This window comes from Bombina bombina, chromosome 11 (assembly GCF_027579735.1).
Source record: "Bombina bombina isolate aBomBom1 chromosome 11, aBomBom1.pri, whole genome shotgun sequence".
Classification (NCBI taxonomy): Eukaryota; Metazoa; Chordata; class Amphibia; order Anura; family Bombinatoridae; genus Bombina; species Bombina bombina.
Window position 1 is genome coordinate 157,193,713 of NC_069509.1, and position 12,854 is coordinate 157,206,566.

Sequence of the window (12,854 nt, forward strand, 5' to 3'; positions counted from 1 at the left end):
TGGGAGGCTGTCTGAGGATCTCTGTCAGCACAAGGGGTTTGGAAATCTCAGGAGGCGAGATTACCATTTCATATTTTTGGAACTCCGTGCATTCTCAGAGTTCTTCAGTTTGGTTTCTTTTTGAAGAAGAGACGTTTATTGTTTTTTCAGACAGACAATGTCACAACTGTGGCGTATGTCAATCATCAGGGTGGGACTATCAGTTCTTAGGCTGTGACAGAAGTATCTCGGATATTTGCTTGGGCTAAATTCAGCTCCTATCTAATTTCTGTGGTCTTTTTCCCAGGTATAGACAATTGGGAAGCGGATTATCTCTGTTAATCAAGCTTTACATCCGGGAGAATGGTCCTTTTACCCAGATATGTTTTTAAATTTTTCAGATGTGAGGGCTTCCAGAAATAGATCTGTTGGCATCTCATCTTAACAAGGAACTTCCCAGGGGCCTATTCAGGTCAAGGGATCCTCAGGCGGAAGTAGTGTATGCATTGACACTTCCTTGGAATTTTCAATCTGCCTATATTTTTTCATCTCTGGTTCTTCTTTTAAGAGTGATTTTCAAAATCATCAGAGATCAATCTTTGGTGTGGCTGGTGGCTCTAGCATGGCCACACAGGTTTTGGTATATGGTTCTTGTTCGGATGTTCAGTTGCCAATCTTGGTTACTTCCATTAAGGCCAGACCTTATATCTTAACATTCGTTTTTTTCATCAGGAATTCAAATTATTAATTTGATGGTATGAAAATTTAACGCTTAGTACTTAGTCATAGAAGTTTCTCTGACTCAGTAATTAATACTATGTTGCAGGCTCGTAATTCTGTGTCTAGTAGGATTTATTATCGAGTTTGGAAGATTTACATCTCATGATGCTCTTCTTATGATTTCTCTTGGCATTCCTTTACAATTCCTAGGATTTTTTAGTTTCTTTATAAGGTTTTTGTCTGCAAGTTCCTTGAAAGGACAAATATCTGCTTTTCCTGTGCTGTTTCACAGTAAGAATTGCTCAATCTTTCTGATATTCATTGTTTTGTTCAGGCTTTGGTTTGTAGCAAGCCTGTCATTAAGCCAATTTCTCCTCTTTGGAGACTTAATTTGATTCTGAAGGCTTTACAGGCTCTTCTGTTTGAGCATATGCTTTCTTTGGACATTAATTACTTTCATGGAAAGTATTGTTCTTTTTAGACATCTCTTCAGCTAGAACAGTTTTTGAATTATCTGTTCTTTCTTGTGAATCTCCTTGTTCTGATTTTTCATCAGGATAAGGTGGTTTTTGCTGTCCTCATTTCTATTTTCATCTAAAGTTGTGAATTCTAACAACATTAGTGGAGGAATTATTGTCTTTTCATTGTGTCCTAATCCTAAGAATTATTTGGTAAGATTCTTACATTCTTTGGATGTGTTAAGAGTTTTGAAATATTATGTTGAAGCTATTCAGATTTCAGACAGACTTCTAGTCTATTTGTTATCTTTTCTGGTTTTAGGAAAGGTCAGAAGGCTTCTGCCATTTCTTTGGCATCTTGGTTAAAGCTTTTGATTCATCATGCTTATTTGGAGTTGGGTTAATCCCCGCCTCAGAGGTTTACGGCTCATTCTACTAGGTCAGTTTCTACTTCCTGGGCTTTTAAGAATGAAGCTTCTGTTGATCAGATTTGCAAAGCAACGACTTGGTCTTCTTTGCATACTTTTACTAAATTCTACCATTTTGATGTTTTCTCTTCTTTAGAAGCAGTTTTTGGTAGAATAGTACTTCAGGCAGCTGTTTCAGTGTGATTCTTCTGCTTATAATTTCAGTTTTTTTCATTATAAAAATTGAAACATTTGATTTGGGTTGTGGATTAATTTTTCAGCGGAATTGGCTGTCTTTATTTTATCCCTCCCTCTCTAGTGACTCTTGCGTGGAAGTTCCACATCTTGGGTATCTGCTATCCCATACGTCACTAGCTCATGGACTCTTGCTAATTACATGAAAGAAAACATAATTTATGTAAGAACTTACCTGATAAATTCATTTCTTTCATATTAGCAAGAGTCCATGAGACCCACCCTTTTTTGTGGTGGTTATAATTTTTTTGTATAAAGCACAATTATTCCAATTCCTTATTTTTGATGCTTTCGCTCCTTTCTTATCACCCCACTTCTTGGCTATTCGTTAAACTGAATTGTGGGTGTGGTGAGGGGTGTATTTATAGGCATTTTAAGGTTTGGGAAACTTTGCCCCTCCTGGTAGGAATGTATATCCCATACGTCACTAGCTCATGGACTCTTGCTAATATGAAAGAAATGAATTTATCAGGTAAGTTCTTACATAAATTATGTTTTACTGTACTGTTGCTGGCATATAACCCCTGCAAAGGGTGTTAAACATATAGTTAAAGTCAGCTTCAGAGCAGCAATGCAGTACTGGGAGCTAGCTGAACACTTCTGGTGAACCAATAACAAGAGGCATATGTGTGTAGCCACCAATTACCAATGGACCTAGGTATGCTTTTCAACAAAGGATACAAAAAGAAAAAGTATACATTTGATACTAGAAGTAAACAGAAAACTCTCTTAATATTGCATGGTCTTTCTGAACCATGACAATTTAATTTTGACTTTCAACAATATTTTGATGCTTTTAAATAGCATTCTGCATTGCTATATTTACATTTTTCTGTGGACTAAGCTCCTGGCAGTGTGAATGCTCTCAGGTGTGTGAGTACTGCATGGTTCAGCTTACTAGGTATCTTTGATATACTATTTTTTTTTTCTTTTTAAGTAATTACTTGGAAAGACTGACAGATAATAAATAGGTACAGTATGCTACATATATTTTAATTGTAATTAGTAATCTTCCCCTATAGGTGGCAGCACTGCAGGAAATAGTAATTGCTCCGGTCTCTATGGTTGAATCTCTATGGCAACACTAAGAAGCAGCTCGGGTTTAGCGTGCAGTGCTGCTGCGCATGCGCAGTTTCAGTAAAGGTTGACACCTTGAGTGTGTGTCAGCAGAAGTCGGAGGTCGGCGTGTTGAGGATGCAGGGCTGTGTGTTATGGGTAGCGCTGTGCGCTCTCTGTTTTGTCGGGGTGCATGGGGCGGACGATATTGTCGTGGGTTGCGGAGGGTTTGTGAAATCTGACGTGGACATCAACTACTCGCTTATTGAGGTGGGTGACGGCTGGGGACAGCTGACTTGGGGGAGGCTGAAGGGCCTGAATCTTAAAACTGACCCTTGTCAAAAGGTTAACGGCGGGTTGACCCGGACAGCACTATGTGTCATCTCAGGACTCTGGGGCAGCACTGGGCCTCGGCCTCCCATTCATTCTTTGCAACACTGAACTCTGCCCCTCACACTTACTGCTAATGGCCTGTCACTAATTGTAATGCAGCAGTCCCTGAAACAGCCTACCTAAAGTGTATAGTGTGCACTTACTTGTTTGCTATAAAGTGTAAACAAATCTATATATATTTGATAGTGTACCTATCTGTACGTAATGTGCAAAATGGTGGGCTCACATCTGAATGTAAGATGTATGTGGTGGTGGTCTCATCTGTATATTAGATGTATTTGATGGTGGGCTCCTATCTGTATGTAAGATGTTTGTGATGGTGGGCTCCCATCTGTATGTAAGATGTATGTGATGGTGGGCTCCCATCTGTATGTAAGATGTATGTGATGGTGGGCTCCCATCTGTATGTAAGATGTATGTGATGGTGGGCTCCCATCTGTATGTAAGATGTATGTGATGGTGGGCTCCCATCTGTATGTAAGATGTATGTGATGGTGGGCTCCCATCTGTATGTAAGATGTATGTGATGGTGGGCTCCCATCTGTATGTAAGATGTATGTGATGGTGGGCTCCCATCTGTATGTAAGATGTATGTGATGGTGGGCTCCCATCTGTATGTAAGATGTATGTGATGGTGGGCTCCCATCTGTATGTAAGATGTATGTGATGGTGGGCTCCCATCTGTATGTAAGATGTATGTGATGGTGGGCTCCCATCTGTATGTAAGATGTATGTGATGGTGGGCTCCCATCTGTATGTAAGATGTATGTGATGGTGGGCTCCCATCTGTATGTAAGATGTATGCGATGGGGGGCTCCCATCTGTATGTAAGATGTATGCGATGGGGGGCTCCCATCTGTATGTAAGATGTATGCGATGGGGGGCTCCCATCTGTATGTAAGATGTATGCGATGGGCTCCCATCTGTATGTAAGATGTATGCGATGGTGGGCTCCCATCTGTATGTAAGATGTATGCGATGGTGGGCTCCCATCTGTATGTAAGATGTATGCGATGGTGGGCTCCCATCTGTATGTAAGATGTATGCGATGGTGGGCTCCCATCTGTATGTAAGATGTATGTGATGGTGGGCTCCCATCTGTATGTAAGATGTATGTGATGGTGGGCTCCCATCTGTATGTAAGATGTATGTGATGGTGGGCTCCCATCTGTATGTAAGATGTATGTGATGGTGGGCTCCCATCTGTATGTAAGATGTATGTGATGGTGGGCTCCCATCTGTATGTAAGATGTATGTGATGGTGGGCTCCCATCTGTATGTAAGATGTATGTGATGGTGGGCTCCCATCTGTATGTAAGATGTATGCGATGGTGGGCTCCCATCTGTATGTAAGATGTATGCGATGGTGGGCTCCCATCTGTATGTAAGATGTATGCGATGGTGGGCTCCCATCTGTATGTAAGATGTATGCGATGGTGGGCTCCCATCTGTATGTAAGATGTATGCGATGGTGGGCTCCCATCTGTATGTAAGATGTATGCGATGGTGGGCTCCCATCTGTATGTAAGATGTATGCGATGGGGGGCTCCCATCTGTATGTAAGATGTATGCGATGGGGGGCTCCCATCTGTATGTAAGATGTATGCGATGGGGGGCTCCCATCTGTATGTAAGATGTATGCGATGGGGGGCTCCCATCTGTATGTAAGATGTATGCGATGGGGGGCTCCCATCTGTATGTAAGATGTATGCGATGGGGGGCTCCCATCTGTATGTAAGATGTATGCGATGGGGGGCTCCCATCTGTATGTAAGATGTATGCGATGGGGGGCTCCCATCTGTATGTAAGATGTATGCGATGGTGGGCTCCCATCTGTATGTAAGATGTATGCGATGGTGGGCTCCCATCTGTATGTAAGATGTATGCGATGGTGGGCTCCCATCTGTATGTAAGATGTATGCGATGGTGGGCTCCCATCTGTATGTAAGATGTATGCGATGGTGGGCTCCCATCTGTATGTAAGATGTATGCGATGGTGGGCTCCCATCTGTATGTAAGATGTATGCGATGGTGGGCTCCCATCTGTATGTAAGATGTATGCGATGGTGGGCTCCCATCTGTATGTAAGATGTATGCGATGGTGGGCTCCCATCTGTATGTAAGATGTATGCGATGGTGGGCTCCCATCTGTATGTAAGATGTATGCGATGGTGGGCTCCCATCTGTATGTAAGATGTATGCGATGGTGGGCTCCCATCTGTATGTAAGATGTATGCGATGGTGGGCTCCCATCTGTATGTAAGATGTATGTGATGGTGGGCTCCCATCTGTATGCAAGATGTATGTGATGGTGGGCTCCCATCTGTATGTAAGATGTATGTGATGGTGGGCTCCCATCTGTATGTAAGATGTATGTGATGGTGGGCTCCCATCTGTATGTAAGATGTATGTGATGGTGGGCTCCCATCTGTATGTAAGATGTATGTGATGGTGGGCTCCCATCTGTATGTAAGATGTATGTGATGGTGGGCTCCCATCTGTATGTAAGATGTATGTGATGGTGGGCTCTTATCTGTATGTAACGTGTATGTGATGGTGGGCTCTTATCTGTATGTAACGTGTATGTGATGGTGGGCTCTTATCTGTATGTAACGTGTATGTGATGGTGGGCTCTTATCTGTATGTAACGTGTATGTGATGGTGGGCTCTTATCTGTATGTAACGTGTATGTGATGGTGGGCTCTTATCTGTATGTAACGTGTATGTGATGGTGGGCTCTTATCTGTATGTAACGTGTATGTGATGGTGGGCTCATATCTGTATGTAACGTGTATGTGATGGTGGGCTCTTATCTGTATGTAACGTGTATGTGATGGTGGGCTCTTATCTGTATGTAACGTGTATGTGATGGTGGGCTCTTATCTGTATGTAACGTGTATGTGATGGTGGGCTCTTATCTGTATGTAACGTGTATGTGATGGTGGGCTCTTATCTGTATGTAACGTGTATGTGATGGTGGGCTCTTATCTGTATGTAACGTGTATGTGATGGTGGGCTCTTATCTGTATGTAACGTGTATGTGATGGTGGGCTCTTATCTGTATGTAACGTGTATGTGATGGTGGGCTCTTATCTGTATGTAACGTGTATGTGATGGTGGGCTCTTATCTGTATGTAACATGTATTGTGATGAAGGGCATGTCCCTGTCTGCATGTAATATATGTGGAGCAGTGTGTCCCTGTCTGTGTCAGACTGCTTGTATCTATATTGGAGAAGCCGTGTTATTCCAGAGATTTAGATATCAAAATAACAATAGTATTGCATTGAGTAGATAACTTTTTTTATTGTGTTGCTTCAGACTTGAGAAAGGAAGGCATCCTTCCGAAAAGCAATAATAGGTGGATGCACTCACTTGGAGTTATACATTAGTTACTATTTTATTGTTAAAAAAGAGTGACACATTTTTAAATCCTAGTGAGAGTAGATTTAATCCTTAAAGGGATAGGAAAGACCAAATTAAACTTGCATGATTCAGATAGAGCATGTCATTTTAAGACACTTTTTAAATTCACTTCTATTTTCAAATGTGCTTTGTTCTCTTAGTATCCCTTGTTAAAAAATGAATAAGCACATATCATACACTAGTGGGAGCTGCTGCTAATTGGTGCCTGCACACATTTGTCGCTTGTGATTGGCTAAATAGATATTTTCAGCTTCCTCTAAGAAGCGCAATGATGTCCCTTAAGCAATGAATAACAAGAGATTGAAGAAAATTTGATAATAGAATTAAATTGGAAAGTTGTTTAAAATTGCATGTTCTATCTGAATCATAAAAGAAAATTTTGGGGTTTACTATCCTTAAAATAAATTGCTAAAATATCACTGGACATCATTCAGTGACTAGAGTTTATTTTTCAAGTGTGCTCTGTGGACGAGTATTCAAGCTCAGGTTGCTGGTAACGGCATGTATTGTGTCTGTGAATACTTTGTGTCATACAAGCCACTGATGGCTCTGAGAAGGTCTGGTGTTTGAACACTGGTGCACAGACCCTTATGGCATATGTGTATGTGCATATGCTGCTGATGTCTTTTACTAGAAGCATTTTTGATAGTAGAAGTATATTGCAAAAATGCTTCTATTTAAAATTGAAATGCACCAATGCACGTTTCAATGGTGACCTTTTTATCCCTTTAATAAAGAATGCATTTTCAAAAGGTATCTGTTTTTATTTTTATTTTAAAGATTAAATTATATACGAAGCAAGGCACGCTAAAATATCAGACAGACTGTGCACCTAACAATGGATACTTCATGATTCCCCTTTATGATAAGGTGAGTGTCTACGATAGGTAGTTTCAATATTAACATTACCACTTAGTCGATTTATAGTGTGAGGGTCAGTATAGCATTGAGATTGTAATATAAGTGTTTTAATTATGTGGTATGAAACAACATTGCAATATACTATAATTATTTATTTTGCCCCCTTTCCATGTGTTTTAACTATGAAAAATGTAGGTTTTCTAAGTCTCAACTGGAAATGCATACTGCAAACCTTTCAATGTTAACCCTACTTGCTACTTACCCTGTTAACGGTTAAACTGCAGAAAAATGCAGGTTTTTCTAACAAAATTACAGTGGCTAGCCTTGTCCACTTGAAATCCAAATTAGCTCCTCCGATTAAAGCAAATGGTGAGTGGAATTTGGCTGTTGAAAAACTGTTGCTGCAAACAAGGTGATCATTATTATTTTTTACATTTTTTTTTCTTCAAATGTTTACAACGGGCTAATACATTTTTCTGTAGCAAAACATCAGAAATGTCTTGTTATTAAAGGGTGTCTAGGGTGCCTTTAAATATGGTCAGAAAACCCTATTTGACACTTTTTCAGTGCAATATTTATACAATATAATCTTTGTAAGTGATAAAAGTGCCATGTAATTAAAATCTCCCAGATCATGCAAACTTTTTGATTATTTCAGATTGACAGCATTATAGAAGTATTGGCACACCTGTATTAAGCCCTTGATTTCCAGAGGCATTACATTCTTTTCACTAATATAGTAAATAAAAGCGGAATCCTTTGAAGCATGTACAATGTTAAAGTGAATGTCAACTTGCACGAATCGGTGCCCGGTTTTAAAAAATAAAAAAAAAACGATTAAAAACAGTGGCACTTTAATTCATGAAAGCTTACATTGCACCAGATTTTACAAATGCCTTCTCCTGAAACACTGGATCGCCGATCCCATGCCTGCAGCTCCTCTGTACTTTGTCAGCAATGACGAAATCGTGTCTTTCCAATCACGGCTTCCCCCCCCCAAGGAACGTTCATCTGGTAAGGCCACACCGTGATTGGAGGAAGCCGGTTTCGTCATTGCTGTGTTAGCACAGCATGAAGAAGCGGGCGATTGGCGATCTGGTGTTTCAGGAGAAGAAGGTAAGTATTTGTAAAATCCGGTGCAATGTAAACTTTCATGAATGAAAGTGTCCCTGTTTTTAATAGTTTTTTATAAAAACCGGGCACTGATTCATAAAAATTGACATTCACTTTAAAGGAACAATAGTAATTTTTATATATGCATAGGGCAGAATTTATCTCAAATGTAGGTGCAGAGGTTTGCAAGTAGAGAACCTGTTCACCTGCAATCGCCACTTGTGATGCTGCATTGTGTGGTGAAATGTAACATTGCACAAGAGCTTTCTAGTGCAATGCTGGAGTGTCGGGGTGAATTATCTCGCCACTCCTGAGGTGGTTAAGAGGCAAATAAATCCGTTCCTGCAGCTAAGGTTCCCTTAAGTCTGTATTGCCTATGGTGCACTTCATTATATATATCTATGGAGAATAACCAAAAAGGTTAGGAGCCGGATATAAAATTCTAGGAGCCAGTGGATCACTGGCTCCTGTATTTGTCGAGCCCTGGCCTAATCAAAAGGTGCACAATGAAATAGCTCTTAGTCTGAATTTGAAATGAGCAATAGGTAAAGGGAATCAGTTGATGTGATATACTTGGGTTTTGCAAAGGCTTTTGATAAAGTGCCACATGAGATTATTGTACAAAATTAAGGGACTTTAAATAGCTTAAAATGTTCGCTCATGGATAAATAAATGGATAAAGGACAGGGAGCAATGAGTAGTAGTAAACGGATCATACTCAGATTAGACAAAGGGATTAGAGTCCCCTAGGGCTCAGTACTGGGCTCTGTTCTTTTAAATATTTTTATTAATGACTTGAAGCAAGGATTAAATAGTAACATCTATATTTTTGTTGATGATACAAAATTGCGTTAGGTCATTAGGTTAGTGGAGGATGAACTTGATTTACAAAAATTGTAAGAATGGGCAGGTAAATGGAAAATGAGATTTAATACTGGAAAATGTAAGTTTCTACATTTTGGAAGTAAAAATGAGCAGCAACCTGTTATTTAAATGGGAATAGGGATTTGTGAGTTAAAAATTGGTGCACAATGCAGAGCAGCGGCTTCTAAAGCCAATAAGATACTAGCAAGGGAGGACAGCACAATTCTGTCACTATTTAAATCCCTAGTAAGACCTCACCTTGAGTATTGAGAGTGCAGTTCTTGGGAACAATCTCAAAAAAAGACATTGCAAAGTTCTGAGAAGGGCCACAAAACTAATAAGGGGAATGGAGAATTTGAATTTGAGGAGGGGTTAGCCAAACTGGGTCTATTTTTCCTAGAAAGAAGGCGCTATAATTACTTTATATAAATATATTCAATGCCCATATACATATGGTGGAAGCTCTGTTTATTCCAAGGATTTTTTTGTGACAAAAGGAGATTTAATCTCCCAGCAACGTAAAAATCTTTACAATGTAAGAGCAATAAAATTGTGGAATGGAATGCCAATACCTTTAGATAAATTTAAATATGGCTTAGATAGATTTTTGGCTCTAAACAGAATTTGGGGATATGGATGATTGTGTTAAATGGGTCATCTTTTTAACCCATTTACCCAAAAGGACGTAAATATACGTTGTGCGGTATTTTGCCCATTGTACCGCATACCGCTTGCAGCTCAAAGACAGCCGAGAGATGCTGTCTTTGAGCTGCAAGCATCTGTCTGCATATGGAACCGGAGCATGATCGGGACTCCAGTTCCATATAAAGGTAGATGCCTGATTGTTAGATAGTGACACCTACAGATAAATATATAAAATAGTTAATAAATAAAAAAAATAAAAAAATATATCATAATAAATCTGTAAACTGGGTACTGGCAATCTACCACTACCTAAGATGGCAGACACCATTTGGAGGGGGAGGTTTAGATAGCTGTTTGGGAGGGATCAGGGAGGTAGGAGGGTAAGGGGATCCTACACTGCAGACACTTTTTGTTTTAATTGTATTTATTCCTTTCCTACCAGGACTAATTTGTCTACATCGGAACAAAGTTTAGGAGCCAGACAGTAGGATTTGTATTTAGATATATACATATATAGTACATTGCAAAGTTGATTTATTATGCTTACTGAAACATGTTATGGGGAATTACCTTTTGGCTTAATGTCCCTTGTAATAAAATCTATAGTTTCCCACTGTAACACCAGCAGAAAACCTAGCAGTATTTGACTACATGCTTTTATTGTTTCAGGGGGATTTTGTTCTTAAGATAGAGCCTCCCCTAGGGTGGAGTTTTGGTAAGTAGTAATTTCTGCCTTCAGCTCCCTTATGCTTTGTGTGTGTGTGTATTTTACATTCCCAAGTTTCTCCTATTTGTATTAGTTAAATATAATGATGGCATCTCAGGGGACCACAGACACTGCAAAAACGTGCTAATAGCTGTGTGCATAGTGTTAGCGTAACAGGAATCATTTGCTGACTTACTTTAAAGATCTAATTTGTCGCTGTAATTAGCAGAGAGCTTGCATCTATTATCAGTCGCCATAGTGTTGTATATGATTTTATTATAATATATATTAATATGTAATGTGTTTGAATACATTTGTGTATATGTGTGTGTGTGTATGTGTATGTATATATATATATATATATATATATATATGTGTGTACACACACACACACACACGTAAAGGTTTTGGATATTTTCAGTTAAGTGGTAACAACCAGTTAACTTTATGTGCTAAAAGATAAATGTCTAAGTATTTAGGTAAGGCTTTCCAGACACAGAGATCTTATTTTACTTGGGTGTATACTTTATTGCGCCACCTGAGAAGAATATGGCCAGTAAGAGATTTACAAATCGCTGGCCATTCTCTAGTAGAGATTATTCAAGACCATACTGGGTGGTCAGCTTTAACTAGGTGTTTACTAATTTGCACTTTGCTTGTTTAAACAAAGGATTTGAATTGAAAATAAAATGTTTTAAACTTTTGTACCCTTTACTATTTTAGTCTATACACAGCTCAGCCTAATGTCATTTTCACGTTTTAGTAGTAGTAGTAGTAACAATAATCATCTAAACTTTTTTTTTTGCAGAGCCAACAAGTGTCCCACTTCATGTGGATGGAGTGAATGATATTTGTACCAAAGGGGAAGATGTCAACTTTGTATTTACTGGTTTCTCTGTTACGGGAAAGGTGATATGTGAAAATCAGTATCATTTTGTCATTTATTTGCCTTTAGCATATGGAAAAATGATTTAGCTTACGAGAAAGAACACTTTATATTATAACGCTTCTATTTGCTAAATTAAATATTATACCAGCAGCGTTGTTAGCTCTTAATGTAAATGTGTCTGGGTAATACAATTCTTTTGCAAGCAGAGTGCAGTCACACTCAAGAACAGATTCATTGGCACAAATAATTTTCCCAAAATCACTGTTTAAGTTGTTGCCTCTTATCAAAGATAAAAATTGCCGGTTTAAGAGTATAGATTATTTTAGTATGTTATGTTTTTAACTTTTGGTAAAGAAAAACTCCTTAATAAACATCTGCTATATTTTATTGTATTTACATTTTCAAACAATAGATAGTTTTAAGAACATACTATATAATGTCTTCCTTTCCTCGCACTTTTTCCCCGTTAAATTTAAGCTTAACGTGATGGTAAATCCTAGCGCTTCAAAAAATGCTAGGATTTACGGTTACTTTAAAATAAAGGCCACCTTTATTCATCAGTTAAAAAACTATGAAAAGGTGCATTTATTTCACCCGGCTTCAGTGCTAAGCTAAGGGCTCTGGCTGCCCACGGCACTGATCTTTTTTTTTTTAATAATGTGATGCTTCCACAACTTAGCCAATAACTGTGTGTGCCTACAGCATAATACCGATTGGTTCGCACGGCTATTGGCTAAGAGGTGGAAATATTGCCTCATTGAAAAAATGAGTAGTGCCGTGGACCGTCCGAGCCGCTTGATGGATTAAGGTGACCTTTATTTCTAGTGAAAGCGTTTTTTGAAATGCTAGGATTTTACCATCACTTTAATATAAACTGGTAGCACTGGAATATTTCCATTAATCATAATCAGTTATCATAGCGACAACTATTTTAGTGTTTCTCATGTTTTTACACATCTTGTTGCAAAGTAGATATGTGCATTTGTGAGCTAAGAAAAGCGTAAGAAGGCGGCCTCAAGTCACATTCGGTTCTTTGCGGAGCTGGATTTAATCTTGTGAAAGTGCCGCATACTGAGATCTGGAT

At 39.0% G+C, this 12,854-nt stretch overlaps 1 protein-coding gene across 1 annotated transcript in view; it reads left to right on the forward strand.

The window, feature by feature from the left end:
* The first annotated feature begins 2,968 nt into the window (after nucleotides 1-2,968).
* LOC128642240 (nodal modulator 3) overlaps nucleotides 2,969-12,854 on the forward strand; it is a 122,944-nt gene continuing 113,058 nt past the window's right edge. The window contains exons 1-4 of the mRNA XM_053694938.1: nucleotides 2,969-3,145; nucleotides 7,473-7,562; nucleotides 10,845-10,890; nucleotides 11,690-11,790. Of these exons, the coding sequence (XP_053550913.1) occupies nucleotides 3,014-3,145; nucleotides 7,473-7,562; nucleotides 10,845-10,890; nucleotides 11,690-11,790 (369 nt within the window). The 5' untranslated portion in view covers nucleotides 2,969-3,013. The remainder of the gene's footprint in view (nucleotides 3,146-7,472; nucleotides 7,563-10,844; nucleotides 10,891-11,689; nucleotides 11,791-12,854) is intronic.